The sequence below is a fragment of the Dermacentor albipictus genome, chromosome 6, assembly GCF_038994185.2.
Source record: "Dermacentor albipictus isolate Rhodes 1998 colony chromosome 6, USDA_Dalb.pri_finalv2, whole genome shotgun sequence".
Classification (NCBI taxonomy): Eukaryota; Metazoa; Arthropoda; class Arachnida; order Ixodida; family Ixodidae; genus Dermacentor; species Dermacentor albipictus.
Genome location: NC_091826.1, coordinates 21,247,994 through 21,265,166, shown reverse-complemented (window position 1 = coordinate 21,265,166; position 17,173 = coordinate 21,247,994). Strand labels below are relative to the sequence as shown.

The following is a 17,173-nucleotide window of genomic DNA, read 5'->3' as shown; positions in this document are numbered from 1 at the left end:
ATCTGTCAATCCGTCTGCTTCTCGGGAAAAGAAAAGAAGCAGAAGAAGATGAAAGAAAGCTCAAGAGCAACTTATTGCCAATGAGTTTAAAATTTTTTAAAACTTCTTTTACTATGTTGTGCGGTGCCATAGCGACTGCTGTTCTGCCTGTGCCACAGTGGTGTGTGCGTATAGCTCGTCTCATTTTGTAAATATCTATAAATATAACTTTTTCGCTACTACATTACCCGAAGAAAGTGAAGGGCATAGTTTCCGTTCTTGAATTTCGCGCCCGAACCGCAGCGCCGGTTTAATAGGATGACGTCACGAACTCCCAAGGTATTGTCGCATATTCAGCAAGTTCTTGCTTGAAAGAAAGTTTGCAAAGGTCATATGTTTTTCTTTCTTTTTGACAAAATAATGCAATTCGCTCTTTTTTCATTGATAAACCGTTAAGACGCCGTCCATATTTCATGACGTCACGGTGATGGCGCGGGAACTCCAAGCTCGCCTTTCGTCTCCACCATGGTTCTCATGCACACTGTCTGGCATACCAGGGCTCCGGTCGTGGTAAGACACGTTCCCAATATTACACAAGAGCGATAACTTACCAATCAAGCGTAACAATCCTCTTTGTAGTCATTTTAACAAACTAAAGACGAGCTGTAGAGGAGTGCGATGCTTCGTGCCGGTGAGTTAGTACTGACAGCTCATTGAAATGGCGCCAATTCCACAGGACATGCACTTCTGCAAACAGAAGGCATATATAGTCGCGCGGCGCTTTTTATGACGCTACGATGCTTTTCTTTTTTAACGATTACTGCTTAAGGGGGGCCCATGCAACCGGCAAAGGAGAACACCTGAGATTATAATAAAGCGGGCTGCGGAGGATCTCCGGGGTCAGCGGGGGGGATCACAGCTGGAACTAGGACGATCCGTGGGTTTGCGCCGCCGAGGCCGGAACGTGCCTAGGTGAATTAAGAGAGATGGAGGTTCCGATATAAAATCGGCTGTCTGCTACCAGTCTTAATTGTACGCCCCTGGCAAGCGAAGACCTCAGCTGCCTCGGATCCAGGAAACTGCAGTCCGGATTCCAGCTTTCTTTGTATGCCCCTCGTTACCCATTTGGCGTCCCGATGGAGGCGCCGCCAAGGCGTACTTACGTTTCTCCAAATTGTCAAAGTAAACGATTGGTGCTGAGCAGAAGCGCCCCGCGACTTCTGCTCAGCACCAGTCATAACGTTGCCTCGAAACACGTGAAACCGGCAACCGCAGAACAGATTTGCACGAAATTTGTACCGGCTAAGAGAGCTAAATTGTGCCCAGGGTTGGCAGCACATCTCTGAAAAGCGAGGCGTTCTTCGCCGAACATAACTTGCACAATTTCCAGCGGAGGTATTCTGTAAGAGTCCACCAATGGACACGTCCATTTTCGTCTGCTGTTGAAGTTCTGATTGGCTGGGCTGGGCTGCGCGTCTGCATAAACCAGGTGCCACAGCCAATAAGCACTTCAGGAGCAGACGAAATGGACATGTCCACTAGGTACACTCTTACAGAACACCTCCCCTGTCCTCTAAAACATGGCATTGCCGTGAGAGAGAGAGAGAGAGAGACGAAACTTCTATGTCCACTGGATATGAGCGAACGCATGTGCATAAATTATCTTTAGCAGTGCATCTGCCACTGCACCCATTAAAGCATCAAAAACGCACTTCACCAAGCCTCTCCAGTTTTTGTCAAAGAGGCTCTCTCTAAAGTGGAGCAGCATATTAGTTTACAGAACTTTTGCAATATTAGTTTACGGCAGAAGTGAAATGTTTGCATAATTTGCATGAGCTTTGCAGAGGCCCTATTCGCAAATTATACATTGACATAGTTCAGAATAATGATGTGCAGACACTACTGGCAGATGAGAATAACAGAATGTGTGCGCGAGAATAACAGAATGGGTGAATATGACAAAATTGATTATGTGGAGTAGTGAGATTATCACATTGGCAGGCACAGGGTATATGCTCATTTGATGTAGGACCGGGGTAACAGGAGTCTGGGAGAGGCTTCCGTGCTTCAGTGAACTAAAATTGGTGCATGATGACATTTAATGCAATGTATATTCTATCTTTCCTGATTAAATGTCCTAGTCCTATGCTTGCTGAATTGTAATGCCACTTTGCAGAGTTGGAAAGTTCTGAACCTGACACTTACGATTCCCAAATATCTTGAATAAAAAAGGTACTAAACGTGCCAAGAGAAGGGAAAAGCAGTCGAGGACAGCAGACTAGGTGGGGTGAAGAAATTAAGAAATTCACAGGCACTAGTTGGAATCGGTTGGCGCAGGACAGGGGTATTTGGAGATTGCAGGGAGAGGCCTTTGTCCTGCAGTGGACATAAAGTAGACTACTGCTGCTCCTACTGCTGATGATGAAAGGGCCTAAATAAATATCTACTCGCAAGAGTCATTAACATGTGACTTATCCTTTCGGATACGGCAAATTTCGTTCATATCGTTCTCATGGTTGCAGAAGTGGAGCACTTCATCATTTTACATTATGTAAATAGATTAAAGCAAAAAAATGGCAAGTGCTGGTTTTTGTGGGGCATTGGGTTCATGCATAATTGCTGTTATTGTAGAAAAAGTCTGCTAAGAGGAGAGGGCGGGGAATCTTCATCTTCAGAATCTAGCCTTTTGGTCAACTTCTGCTGTTCAACAGCATCTTTTGTGACGCTGGAAGTGACCATCATCCATGTAGTCCCCACACTTTCTTCACAGTCCAGAGTGATTCCCTCACTGACCACAAGATGACCCTGGTGGACTAATAAATTCAGTTGGTAGAGCTGAGGACTTTCGACTATGGCTTCTAGGGACATACTGTTTTTGGGCTGACACATTTGATTTATTATTTGAAATACGTTCAAGGCCCATAGAGCAATATAGATAGGAATTTGGGGCAAACACGTACGAAATGATGTAACAGCTGCAGTATGGCAGGAAGGCATGAATAAACAAAATACAGTACAACACATTCAAGTGCAGCACTAAATATCTAGGGAGACAAACATATATAAGAGCACATGTTCTTCAAATGCAATTCCAAGTACATCGAGTTTGTTTGCTGATCTTATGGAGGTGGACAAAATGTTCTAACCTTTACTTGTATGAGGTGAAAAATGGCTAAAAAAGACTTGTTAGTCTTACAAAAGGTGTTGTTCAACTTTGTACTGACATTGTGCGTGAGATGAAGTATAAAACGGCTGTGATTGAACTTCACCTTTCAATTCCTAATTGAGACGATAAATTTCATATAAAAAAGACATTAGTCAGGTTTTTTTACACAGTGAGAGCAAGGTAAGGTTTAGGCTTAGTTTCATAGGTGATACCCTACACGTGTGATAATTTGCAACAATAAATTAAAAAAGTTGAATCAAATTATTCGAAATCTTCCTTGAAATCTGCTGGCGCATGCTGCTTATAAGCATCTCATGCTTAAAAAGAAAGTTTTCTCTTTTCATAGCACGTGTCCAGAAACTTTGTTTCTGGAAGAAACCCTGTGCCACGCCAGTTCTGTCTCACCAGTGAGTTAGAAACTATAAAAAAGGCTAATCTTTCACTTCCACGTACATTCTAAAGCCTATTATTTAGAGGCTTCTTCATCAGAATCTTCCGAACTGTTCTCTTCTTCAGGCAATTCCTGCTTTGCTTTAGAGAGTTCCTGTAGTTTTGCGTTTGTCAATGTCGATATCTTTTGCTTCACTTCTTGCTTTGCATCATCTAACTTGAGTAACTTCTGCTCAATCTTGCCACGTGCAGATTTTGATGATGCTGGTGCGCAGCATTCACTGTGGTCGTCATTATTTTGGTCTCTTGAAGAAAAGTCACCTGCAGAACAACAAGAGGCTGAAGTTATTAATAACAAGAGGTGTACAATAAGAAAGCGGTTCTTGTGTGTGCTTATGTTATAACACAAAAATATTACGCATTAAAGGCATCCTGAAGCATTTTTCCAACTGCTAATCGTAGGATGGCCTCACTATAAAAGGACGTCACATGAATCTCCTGGCACAAAATTTTTTGAATCCTTCAAGTATGAGCAGACTGGCATAAGACTGGTGTAGCACTGGCATAGACTTGAGCAAAAGGGCATTACAACAAAATAAAGGCCCAACTTTAGCAGTAGTTTAAAATCTCTTATGAGTGTCCGAAAACCTTCATCCTTGATAACTGCCATGCTTTTACATGCGAGAAGCACATGGAAGGGCTTCTAAAAATCTTCCACGCATTTCTGTGAGTACTCCTTTAACGGAACTGCTTGTGCGGCAATGCTTTTGCAAATGTTAATAAGCCCTGAGTGTCCGTTAACTGAAAGTTTTGTATGGGCTCCATATCTCAAAGCTGCCCACGTTGTTATCCTAAGGGTGCACTCAGAATGGTGATTGGCAGAGGTCGCGCAACTGACCACAACTGGCGACCAAGGAGCAACTCAAAGCGACCGCTGTTCACGCTGGCAAGTGTAACCATGCCCTCGTCAAGCAAAAATGCCTCGTGATTGATGCTGTTCATGTCTTCGTGCACCGCCAATTGCCCCATAAAATAAACAGATGTCTTGCTCCTGCACTGCTGATAGGTTGAGTAGGTTCGTGACTGCAATCACGTGACTGAAAAGTCGAGCAGCAAATGACTGACTCAACCATTTTTCAACCAAAGCGACCATTTGCGACCACCTTGGTCGCATGACCTCTGCGAGTCGCCGGTGTGAATGAACCCTAACAGTAGAAGATATTTATAAAAATAAACATTTCCAGAGTTGCATACACGAGCTCTGTACGCTTGCCAATCTTACCAAACATGTGCTCCAGACTGCAGTAATAGTAGCCTCGTTCATCTTTTGGCTTTGTCATACACAGCAGCTGGAGGCTCTTTACTTGTTGCGATCCAAAGGGCTCATCTTTGAACTCTGTGTACCATTCTTTTTTAATCTTCTTTATCGCTGGCTGGAAACGAGATGAAAAGATCACAAAATCAACAGTCTGGCAGCAGGATGCTTCGAAAGCGTTTGTGAAATCGTGTGCCACAAAGCTACGATTGCGTGCAGAAATATGTACAGTATTTAGAATTTCTAGTAGCTTAGCCCTTTAAAGAGTGCACAAAAGAAATCTACACGTAGGCCCCTTCATTTCTTGGCTGTTATATTTCTTTCTAGATTTCGGGTAGTAGAATTTGAGGAACTATATTTGTAGTTGATAATTAGGGAGTGATTTGGTTAGGGGCGGGTGATTAAGAAATTTCAGAATAATGAATCGAATGATGTCCCAATCGATTTGTAGCCATATTTGAGAATCCGAATATTTTTCTATTTGTTTTTTAATGCTTCACATTGTTGAGTGCACACAGTCTAAGTATCGAACATGAGATTTAAGCAAGAATGCAATAACTTTCATCCAACATACAGCAAACATAACATGCCAGACCATGCTGTGTCGCTCAGAGTGCCAGGCTTTCTGAAATACTAAACAAGCTCACTCGCAATAAAATGTTGTTTAGATACGGCATTCGGCAATGGGCACTGTTTAGTACTGCTTATCGATGCAACAGATAACATGGGTTTATGATTTTGCTGCAAATGTATACACAGATAATTACTACAAAAAGGCGCCCTTTCTAAGCTTTATATGATAATGCATGACCATGTATGACCTTTATATGGTAATGCATGCTTTGCAGAACCCCAAGATTGGGAATAAATTGCTTACCGTAGTTGTTTCTAATGCTCCCTCTGTGTTTTTAGTAAAGCAGGCTTTATAATGGACAGTGTTATGACAGAAAATTTCTAATGCTTGAATACCAAGATGTAAAAATTGTTAAATATTAATGGCGAGAAGTCTGTACATTATTTAGAAACTGTGACAAAAAATATACAATATATGATTTGCTTCTGGCACTATTAAATTCATATATGATTCCCTTTTGACACTGTTTAACTGGGTCTCTAAAACTACTTGCATGCTGCTAAATTTGGTTCTATGTCTCAAGATGTGTTTTCAGCACACACAGGATAACTGCATAGCACGAACAACCAGAAAAGCTAACTAACTGGCTCCCACAGCATACATTATGAGTTTACTATGTCTTTTATCAACACGGTAGATTGATTTGATCTGTCAACATTGGTGGTGAAGTGCTTGACAGCGAATGAAGATTCTTGAAGCTCCAAGAATATTCGAAATGACTGAACCTATGATGCTGAAGCAGGTCAATTATCTTCTGGAGATGTGCATTGAGAATGTGCATTGAGAATTACAAGATGAAAAGCCGAACTGACAGAGAATGTGCTCGTGAGATGGCAAACCTATAGAATGAGAACGGGATTCCCACACAATATTCAAGCGGCAGAATGAGAATCTTCTTCAATAACATCACAGGTTGTCTGCAGTACGTGCACAGCTGGGGTCAACCCAACTGTTCACCATCACCTCTTCTTTATTTTATTTATTTATTTATTTATTTGCAGGTACTGTTGGCCGATTGGGCCGTTACAGGGGTGGGGCACAAATATGGCACAAAACCAATGATTGCTTACTTAAAGCAGCAATGCATAGCGAATACACAGAATTACAAATCATGGCGTGCCATCATGCATGATTACAATACAAAATCTGACATAACAACCATCATGTCAAACATAACGCAGCAATGTATAGCCGCAAAATGCATCACAATACTTCATTCGACAACTTACATGATACATGTTACATCACATACATCACAAAATTATACATAACAATAATACGTTCTACAGCTTACACGAGATATGTTCGACCACGAGGATTCGCTAGGAAAATATTTTGTAACCTTGGTTTCAAAATGTTCTAAAGTTTCAGAATCACATATAGCATCCGGTAAATCATTGCAGTCTTTTATGGTTCTAGGGAAGAAAGAGTATGCATATGTGTTCACACAAGATTGAGAGACTAGAAAGCTTCTGGGGGGTCACTTCGTAGGCTGTGGACTTGTCACAGAATTAGGTACTGTGCTGCATTAAAGTTAAATAAATTTTGAGAAAGCAAAAAAGAATTTTAGTCTGGCTATGCGACGGCGTTGCAAGAGGGGGGGTAAATTCAGTTGCAGCATCTCTGTTACAGAATCTGTACGGGAGTACCTTGAAAGAATAAGTCTAGCCGCCCTTCTTTGCACCCGCTCAATTTTATGAATTAATCCTTTTTGGTAAGGGTCCTGCATATTCCAGTGTAGGCTTTACTATTGTTAAATACGTTGTTAACTTTACGGGGGCTGGGGCGAGTTTTAATTTGCGACGTAAGAACCATAACTTCTTTTCAGCGGTAGAGCAAATACTAGTGATATGTTGAGTCCAGTTGAGGTCTTCAGACATTGTTACTCCTAACTATTTACATTTGTTAATGGCAGTTAGCACAGCGGAAATTTAGGACGAGCTTAACCTTGCTTGTAACATGTAAAACAAGTTTTTTTCTTTATTTACTTGCATTTTCCAAATGTTTCTTCCAATTTTCTTTGTGTACTTGCATTTTCCAAAGAGTGGGTCCCACCCAGGAACGACATGCACACCAGAGAGATGCTGACCTCCTTGGGAGAATTCGCACATTCAGTTAGCGTAACTGCCAGATGTGAAGCAGTTTGCGTTTATTATTTTTTTCCCCTCTTCATTTACCGTCATCCCACACAGAGGCCATAGTGCCACCCGTTTCAATAAAGGGAATCGATCAACCATTAGTACTTTACAGTTTCACATATCTCGGCGGTCTCATCAACAGCAGTTATTTAACAAGGATTGCTCTAGCCCCACCAGGTGGCTGTGTAAAACTATTCCCGACGCTGAATACTTGACCTGCCAGGTATTGCAGGTCTTTAGCGTTTGCAGTATGCTGCCTCATTTTGATGTTGAATGTCGACGTGCTCATGCTGCCAATATATTCTACAACCAAGTAACTGTAACTGGAAAATAATGCTGATAAAAACAGTGCCCATAAATAAGTTTCTTCAACCCCTTCTCCTCCTGTTCGCTTCATCTTGCAAACACAAAACTGAAAGTAATGGATAGAAATTTTAAGCATTCACTTAAACCCTTACGTAGGCGCTCCCGAGATAACTCAGGCACCCACCCTCTCACGAAATGAAATGTCCATTGGACTAACATGTGATAAAAACCCAGCAGTGGGTGAGGTTCCGTTGAATGAATGAATGAATAAATAAACAAAGAAACGGCAGTCAATGGGTTAAATGTTAATTATCAAGTGTCATCTCAACTCCTCAATTCTGGTACAAGGAAAGCAAACATAAGAAAGCACACTACATACGTTTTTTCGGCTCATCTTCCTGCTGATTTTTGCCAAAGTCAGGTGTGGCCTGAATGCCTGGCCTCTCGTCAAGTCCAGGTCTGCTTTTTTAAATTCTTCACGGCAGACATGTCTAAGAGCCTTGAGCCGGGAGAGTGAGTCTTCTCCGACGACTTTTGCGTACAGGATCTTGGGTAGCAACATTACAACCTTATGAAAACACTCACTTTTATGCCTCTAGCCTAGGCTTTTATGCTATCACAGTGTTTGCAAAGCAGTGCGTCACATGCTGAATAATTGCACAAGTTTAGGCGCCTCACACTGTACCTGGACAATGCTAGCTGGTCAGGCTCACATATGTGCGTTACGGGTACCATCAGCTGGGCTACAACATAATGTAAACACATTTTTTCCCGTTTCACTGCTGTACAGATAGCGGCGTATTAAAGGCAATGTTTTAATGCACATCCGTGGAGCAGCACAAAGCCTGCCATTCACATCGAATGTCGTCACCGATTCTTTTCTGCCCAAAACAGCGACCTGTATTTGTTTACAGTATCCTCAGGGTACAAACTATACATTATGGAAAAAAGGGACGACATAGACGAAGTTAAAAATACTTACACAAAGCACATTATAAATGTCCGCTAAAATCATGTTAGCTTGCTAATTACATTTCTTTGTCAACACATTTGAAATTCACAATTAAATAATGGTAGCCCAGCATGTATATTTCTATTTGCAAGTATCATGCCGTGTGTACAAATGTTACAGAAGACTTCATTTGACAACATGGTTCCAAGCAGCGTTATTTGTTAGGCCTACAACTTTAATGAAAGAGACTGAGGTTGTGTTCATATAGATTGTCCCATTTCTGATGAATTACGTATGACTCAACCAATGTGTAGTGCACTCTTATGTCTGTTGACTAATGTAAGACCCGTTAAGGGTTCTAAAGCACAGCTAATTGGTGATGATTGTTATCATCAACTGTTTAGAATGTTTAGCACTATAGTCTAACATTGTTATGACGAAGTCACATGTTACACAAAAACACCTTCGTTATATCTTAAGGACTTAGGCAGTGGAGGAGGGGCACATCGGGCATGTGACCCCATTCCTCACAATACCTGTGCACCAGGATACCTGTCATGAAATGTGTAACAACACTTGCCTGCACCCCTCACCCCTTAAAAATTTCTGCCTCCAGCACTGTTATATCTGATAATTTTTATAAGCATATACATAGTATGCACGCACGTCATTCAATGATACTCCGCGACTTCCGGTTTACGGCAGCGCCATCTTGGGGAACCTATAGGCCTATGCGCGCGTCTGTTGATAAGGTACCCCAATATGGCGGAAGGTAGCAGAAGCAGACGTGACGTCACGTGCATACTATGTATAGGTATTTGTTATACACTCATATCAGCAAGAGACATATTACTCATACTCCTTTACATCTGCGTTTGTTAAATCGAGATTCAACATATATTGTCATTTCAAAGCTGCGACACGTATGTTATTTAGGTCACACGGATGTACTGACTTCGTTCTCGAAGTGGTCCAGCCCCTCAAAGAGCAGCACAAGGGGAGTGGCTTCAAGGTCATCCTTGACTGCCTCGTAACCGCGACTCAGTGCGTCCTTGGCTCTGAAAGTGATTCAGTAATACCTTTAAATGGCTGCTTCATTTTTCTCGCAAATGTTGGCGGTGCTTTTCTACACTCTGAACGAATCTCATAGAAGAGCCTTTTCTTTCTACTTTCCTGGCAAACGTTTTTTTTATTATCCTTACTTTCAAAGTATGGTCACAGCTTTAAAGCCCAGCTGTAAAGAAATTTCACTTAGGCTAATTTGAGTGTGTGTGAGTGGTATCTACTAAATTTTTGAGCAGGATGTGAGGCACAAGTTCAAAATCAACGGGACAAATAAGAGGAGACAGAAAGAGCACTTTTTTCTGTCCCCTCTTATTGCTCCCGATGATTTTAAACTTGCACGTCCTTCTTAGGCCATGCTCGATATAGCCCAGCATAGTACTCTAGTATTTACTAATCAAGAAATCTTGGTGAAGCTGCAGGGCTGGTGCTAATCTAATTTTCTTATTAGCAGCCTTTAAACAGCAACTAAGCAAATGACGTGTGCACCTGGTGGTTAGCAGATACAATGCAAGTCCCAGTGCATCGAGTTTGCAATTTTTCAGCGCACCACGAGCAGCCGCATGTGATGCCTCGTCTTGGACTAAGTCATGCATCACTTCCCCTGGTGGGTGGTCATGGAGGCATTTTATGTTTATGGCATCAAAAAGTGTCTTATTCTGGCTTTCCGTAATTCATTCACTCGTATTTAAGGCATTGAATTTGGCAAGGTGGCTGCTGTTCGAATATATATGCAGGATATAAGATACTACAAAAAAAGCTTCTTTTTCTACTTATTGTCTATGCTTTTTGTGTGACACTATATCCTGTGTGTATGTGTGTGTGTGTACTTTTTTTTACAAACTTTTTTTTGTTACACCTCCTCGATTAATACTCGAATATGTTTCCTCCATTTGACCCGAGGCTCCGATGTATCAGACTTTCTTCAATATTCCATGCTGGGATGCAGTCTTGGTTACTTGAAATGGGCTGTAAAATTTAGAATTTGAAGGTACAGCTCCTTTGCTTACAAGGGCACAGTCTCCAGGTTGTATGTCCAGTATCTCGCTACTGTGCTTTTTATTAAGGTTTCTCTTCATGTGGCACTTGTAGACCTCCTGTTCTTTGACACTTTTTCTTACTTCAGCGAGTTCGAGGTTTTCTAGGAGGCCTAGCCCACGATCTGCAGGAAGTATGGGTGCTGTACCCGAAATGGCAAAATTAGGACTGCAGCCTAAACCAGTGGTGTATGTGATGTTTCACAGCGGCCTTGAGACAGCACTTCCAGCCACTGACAAATTCTGGATACATCTTCCGATACTGTTTGACGTCCTGTATGGCACGTTCCGCTAGGCCGTTTGCTGCCGGGTGGTATGGAGAAGAATACTTGCTCATCATCCTGTGCTTCTGTGCCCACTTTGATAGCTTGGCACTCCGGAAAGCCAGCGCATTGTTGCAGACTAGCGTCTTTGTTTGTTTAAAACATTCAGCCTTGAAGAGATCTATTATGCTGTTTGCGTCTTCTTTGCCAACTTTAGCCGCAACTGTCCTTGTGCACTCATCTGTGGAGAGCAAGAAAGCTTGTGTTCACTTGACTCCTTCCCCCTTCTTTTTGAGCTCTGAGAAGTCCGAATGAATTACTTTGAACAGGACATTTGAATATTCAGGGTTTGTCATAACGTCTGTCGATTACTTGAATTTAACTTTGTTCACTTGGCATTGGTGGCACGTGCGAATGCAATGGCTGACGTTTTTCATGCCCAGCCATGTGAATCTCATGAACAATTTCTTATAAGTGCGCCAGAAACCATCGTATCCACCCGGACCAGGAGTGTCGTGGTACAGATGAATCTTTAGAACCACAGTAGGTGGTACGTGATACTTTCCATTAATAAACTGTAGCTCTTCTGTCCCTTCCCACAACTTAGTATGATTGATTGTCTCTGGATTCTTGCTTGATTCATGGTAGAACAATACCTCGCACTGATTTCTCACGATTAAGCGCTTGGGCCAAATTCTTATTATTTCATTCTGTTGCATAATGTGCCTTTGCAGTTCTATAACAGTCAAGTTTAGGTTGACCTTCTATGCAGGCATTTACTCTTTGAGGGTACCACATTGTATGGGTTTCAGAACGAGCTCACTAAGTGTCTGGAGCTGTAGATTCACTGTCACCGATCCTGTTTGTACCAGGACTTGGTGGCTGATTTCAGCTTGTTTCAGCACCATGTTGATCAGCACGGTAGAACTAACTTCGGAAGGAAGGCCCGTCGCTGGCTCACCGTGCACTTGGTCTCGGGTGAAAACATCAGACTCCGACGACGCCTGGTCGACGAAAAACGTCACCCGCATGTCTGGTCTTTGAAAACTGTTGGCTGTGCCAAAATGTAGCGTTCCCAACTACAATGGCAGTAGAAAAGACAATCTCAGTGAGACGGGTGTCGTCTGCCATTCTATCCTAACTTCTTCCTCCTCACTTCTCCCCTAGCCCACTTCATTTTATTTCATGCATCCAGCGCGGATCGCTTCATTATATATATATATGTATGTATGTATGTATATGTATATATATATATATATATATATGCATGCATGACAATAAACTTCAGCCAAAATTAGTGCCTTGCCTTGTCCTTTCCCCCTTGTACATGTTTCCCTGTGTTGTTTAGCCACAATGAACAGATAAGTCAATTAAAGGTTGCTTTTAAGCATATGTTATGAACTGTGGTGTATAATTATATATCAGCAAATGTCTCAAGCTGTCTAAATGTTGAGCAGACCATCTGTTCAAGAAGTGAGAACCGGAAGGTCTAGAGTGAGAAGTTCACAGGCATGCGGCCATGGTTGACTACATGCTCTTGCCTGTGTAATCTAAGGCAAGGGGCACCCTGTGCTGCGGCGTGCCTACAGCTATTTGCTAATGTATGAAAACCACAGGTGTGCGAAGATTCAAAATTTACAATGCGAGTCTAACGTCTCTGCTATTCGAGCCACATTTTTATTTTGAGAATTCACCATATCCAAAGTTGTTGAACACTTGTTTGTGTTGAAATATTGTAAGGGAGAGCAACAGCTGTTGCAGTCTACCGGGAGGAAGACCGATGCAAGTGGAGACAGTTCCAATTGACTCTACTGCAGAATAATTACTACCGTTGTGCAGGCATTCCTTGGGTGTACCAGTGCATTAGGGCATGGAGGACATCACTTCGATACAATAGCTTCCGGTCATTAAAGAAGCATGTCCCCATCTTATGCAGCCTAAAAGATTTGTTGTTTCGATGAAGGCGACGCAATTTATTATGAGGCGTGTCTCACCACATTTGGATTCCTCTAAAACAAATGCCCGGTGCTGTTGCACTGTACTCCTACAAAAAGCAGAACACTCAAAATGTGCATTTGGTGAAGTGCTGCTCCTGTGTTTCATTATTGTCCTACCCATTGCCGCACCATATACGATCACCTTTTTATTGTTATTTACTCGCAAGCCTCTCAGCTGACCTGACGTTCAGATGTTAACGGCATTATATGCAACAGGTAACATAAACGAGCTTTCTTTTTCTTTTTTGCAACCAAACTGCATAAAACGTTTAATGTCATTTTGTTTAGAAAGTGAAAATATTTGGTATTCGATTCAACATGTTAAATTAGTTTTTCTTGAATACTCACATTAAATAAGAAAACTTTGCTACTCAAACACCCCTAATGAAAACAAATATGTCTTACGACAACACTGGACACAATGTTGTTAGCTATGCAGAGCCGCAGCACAGAGACACTGATAACTCTATGGAGGTTTCTAGGCGTGTAGTGTAGCTCAGAAAGAGCAAAAAGGAAGGTGGACAGGGTAATGAAAAGGAGCGGAGAACAGAGTGAGCGCTTTGTTCCTTTTCATTATGCCTTCCACCTTCCTTTTTGCTCTTCCGGAGCTGCGCTACAAGCCTAGAAAAGTCATGACATACCAACTCGTCCAAACTGCCACGCTTTTGATCTATGGAGGTATATACCTCTGTAGCGAGTCATCGCCATCGTTCGCCCGAAACACGAGAACGGTGATATGCAACGTAGCTATGGGCACGAGCGCTGGTTCAATATTTGGTTCCTGGATCCGCATGTGGTCCTGGACCCTTTTCGCTGTTCTGTGGACCTGGTAAAACCACACTCTCATTAATTTTTTCACTGAGGCAGTTTGTTCAGATATTGCAAGTTAAATGCGGGGAACAAGTTTGTAAAGGATGCCATGCAACACAGGTACAGTTGAAAACGCCCGCAATGGTGGTGTAGTGGTTTTGGCGTTGCGCTACTTAGCCTCGTGTCGTCGGATCAAATGCCAGCCACAGGATCAAATGCCGGCTGCGGCAGCTGCATGTCGATGGGAGCAAAATGCAAAAACACCCACCTACTCTGCATTGGGTGCACATTAAAGAACTCCAGCTGGTCAAAGTTAACCCTGTTTACCCCAGGTGGTTAACCTGGGGTAAACCTGGGTAAGTTAACCCCAGATGGTTAAAATTAACCCAGAGCCCCCACTACGGTGTGCTTCATAATCATATATTGCTTTTGGCATGTAATACCATAGAAACTATTTTCAGTTGAAGGCTGCCTTACTATGGTAGCCGAAATGGGGCTCATCAGTCATTGCATCTGTTCGGTGCTAATGTGGGCTTTTTTTTGTGGCAGGGATAGCGTATAGCCTCGCATGACTCGTTGTACATTAGAATGTACAACGGAATTGTCTCTGAAGCCGTCATGTAAAGTATTCATCCTGCATATAAATTCAGGTGAACTCGGGAGCTCGAGCATATTCTTGCTGTCGGCTTTCATGAAAACTGGCAGTAATTTGATCTATACCGTTGTGTAATCACAGATGATGAAAAGCACCTGTGAAGTGTTTCAAGTACCATGAGTACACTTGAAAAATCCAGAATGCAGCATCAACGTGCCCATCGACCGTAGAACATTACCATGCATGTGCTGTTTGTGTTTATGTGATCACCGAGTATATCATAATTATCACCCACCACCTGCAGTAAGCGAGGCAATTAGCCAGGCTAACATCTCCAACATATCACTGAAGTGATCAGCTGTAGTGAGTCTCCCTCACACAATGTTGCATTACCACCTTGACGTTTGCTTAAGCAAAGTAGTAGCTTTACATCAAGAAAATGAAGAGATGGTTACTTTCTTCATGTACATGATGGATGCTACCTTCCTCGTGTAATCACAATACTTTAAGAAAATAAAGGGTTTTCTGCATTCGTAACATAGGAGACGGCGATAAGAACCGTCTTGAATTGAAAACTGATTACGCTCTCAAGCTATCTTTTAGTCCGAAATGGACATGAAGCAGATCAGACAGAAGGTTGCTCTCACGTTTATGTTATCCACTTGAATTCCCACAAAGCAGTTCGGCCGTGTACACGTTGCAGATTTTGTGCTCTTTGACTTCTTAGATGACGACGGCGACCCAAATTTGCCTTCAATGAAAAGAAGAAAGAGATATGAGCTGAAGGAATGTTAGAACGTTTTTCCACAAGCCACGTACAAGTTGCAAAGCCCAAACAATTTTGCAACATCCTTTTTTTCTCTCTCTCTCTAACGAACCTGCAAACAGTGGTTTGAGGCTGTAGACAGGGTCGTCGTCGTCATCATTCTCGGTGTCAGCCGAGGGAAGTAAACCGGGTAGCTCGGGAATCCACCCAGACCCAGCAGCAACCTCGCTTTCTCCGGCAGGTTCGCCGTCAACGGCCAAGCAGCTCTCGTCTGAACTAGAGCCGTCGCTAGAGAGGCTCCGCTCCCGTCGTACGACAGCTGCGTTTAGCTTTGGCAAGCGCTTTCGCGGGCAGCTGAGGCGGGACCGTTTGGCAGGCGTAGACGCCGCACTGGTCGCCGCTCTGCCAGCGTCGTCACCGACTTGCGTCTGCAGGTGGGAAGAATCGGCACTCATTTTTATTACAACGGACATAAATAACACCAAAATCGGAGGGGGGAAAAAGATCACAAGGTCTCGACTCAAAACGGACGTCTTACACCGGCCATCGACGACGGTTCAGCACTGTCGGCTTCGGCCGCGACAGTCTTTGGACCAGGGTCGCCTTCCGTCGTTTTGCGCGGAGAGGACGACGCGATGTCCGCCGCAGAATTTTCGGCTCCGTCTGCCTGGCTCGAGCCTTCCTTCGCATCACCGTCACCGTGCAGCAGGTGCAATATACGGGTTGAAGTAGCCTTGGTTTCAGGTTTGGTATCGGCGACGGTCTCGTCCAAGGCGGGGTTGCATAGGCTCCAGTCGAGTATGGCGGGGTCCTGGGAGGAAACGTTGCCACCTTCCTTGGCCTCCGGCGACGGCTGTGCGGGCTGGGGAACTGTCGCAGCGGGGCTCGGGCCAACGGTCTCGGAATGCCCTATGCCGAGAGCAGAGCGGAGAGCGGACTCAACGGCGGTGCTCGAAGGCACGCCGCCAGGGTTTTCGCCCGTCTTCCGTGCCTGCATGCTAACGGCGAGGGCGTCGGTGAGCGGCGGTGTGGCTCTCTTTTCGGAGAAAGACGGCAGGTTCTTCTTCGAGACAACGATGGCTGTCATCGGTGGGCAGCTCGGGCGCAAGTCGCGCGACATGCTGCCGGCGCGAGCGTTGCTGCTGGTGGTGGCGGTGCGGCGGGAGAGCGGTTGACGCACAAGCAGGTCGATGCAGCCGCCTGCCGCGCAGCATGAGCGATTTCGAAAACTTAGCAGTAGGTGATGTCCCGCGAGGGCGATTGGCCCACTACTCATTGAAAACGACTGTCCTTTTCTTTGACCACCGGAGGAAAAGGTGTTTGTAAACAGCTCATGAGGTTGCAGCTGTCACCGAGGGACAAAACGTTGGAGATGGATCTTGCTTGGCTTGCTTCGGATTGCTCAACAGCTCCCGCTGTTAAAATTGACGGCTTCGTGTAAATGTAAGAAAACAACACTAAAATTAAGATATTGTTACTTTTTTGTATATAGAATACCTAAGATTTATATGCTTTATTTTTACGTGTGTTTTTAGTTGATACAAAACTGTGACTTGGCTCATGCTAAGAGCAGACGACGCAATAAGGGACAGGTTCGGCGCACCCTGCAGGAGCGTCTCATCGCGCCCAAGCGCAAGTTTTCGCCAATAAATTCTTATCCAAAGGGACGTTTATTGACGCAATTGTGGCATGCTTGCTTGCCCGTCAGTGACTGCAGTCATTGTTATATGCGCCGACTCTAGGCCGCGCTTGGGTTCCCAACT

The 17,173-nt window shown here is 43.6% G+C and overlaps 2 protein-coding genes across 3 annotated transcripts in view; one reads left to right on the top strand and one right to left on the bottom strand.

Annotated features, from left to right (window-relative positions):
• Nucleotides 1–473: 473 nt before the first annotated feature.
• The window catches only part of mon2 (Mon2 homolog, regulator of endosome-to-Golgi trafficking), a 265,202-nt gene continuing 248,502 nt past the window's right edge, over nucleotides 474–17,173 (top strand). The window contains exon 1 of the mRNA XM_070540046.1: nucleotides 474–549. The gene's annotated coding sequence lies outside the window, so the exon portion shown is untranslated. The remainder of the gene's footprint in view (nucleotides 550–17,173) is intronic.
• On the bottom strand, nucleotides 2,858–16,819 carry LOC139060827 (uncharacterized). Of its 2 annotated transcripts, XM_070540047.1 has the most exons (8): nucleotides 15,949–16,819; nucleotides 15,523–15,838; nucleotides 15,292–15,395; nucleotides 13,926–14,065; nucleotides 9,836–9,938; nucleotides 8,308–8,475; nucleotides 4,818–4,968; nucleotides 2,858–3,856 (listed from the first exon to the last, which is right to left on the bottom strand). In XM_070540047.1, exons 1-8 carry the CDS (start codon nucleotides 16,684–16,686, stop codon nucleotides 3,612–3,614), a joined length of 1,965 nt encoding a protein of 654 aa, XP_070396148.1. In that variant the 5' UTR covers nucleotides 16,687–16,819; the 3' UTR covers nucleotides 2,858–3,611. The 2 variants fall into 2 exon arrangements, with proteins under 2 accessions (XP_070396148.1, XP_070396149.1); XM_070540048.1 differs by lacking the exons at nucleotides 9,836–9,938; nucleotides 13,926–14,065 and having other exon boundaries at nucleotides 15,949–16,818.

Coding starts and splice junctions, on each gene's coding strand:
- LOC139060827 (XM_070540047.1), bottom strand. CDS start 16,686: ATGAGTAGTGGGCCAATCGCCCTCGCGGGACATCACCTACTGCTAAGT. Junction 15,839..15,948: donor AACCGTCGTCGATGGCCGGT/GTAAGACGTCCG, acceptor TCCCACCTGCAG/ACGCAAGTCGGTGACGACGC. Junction 3,857..4,817: donor CAGTCTGGAGCACATGTTTG/GTAAGATTGGCA, acceptor GTTGTTCTGCAG/GTGACTTTTCTTCAAGAGAC.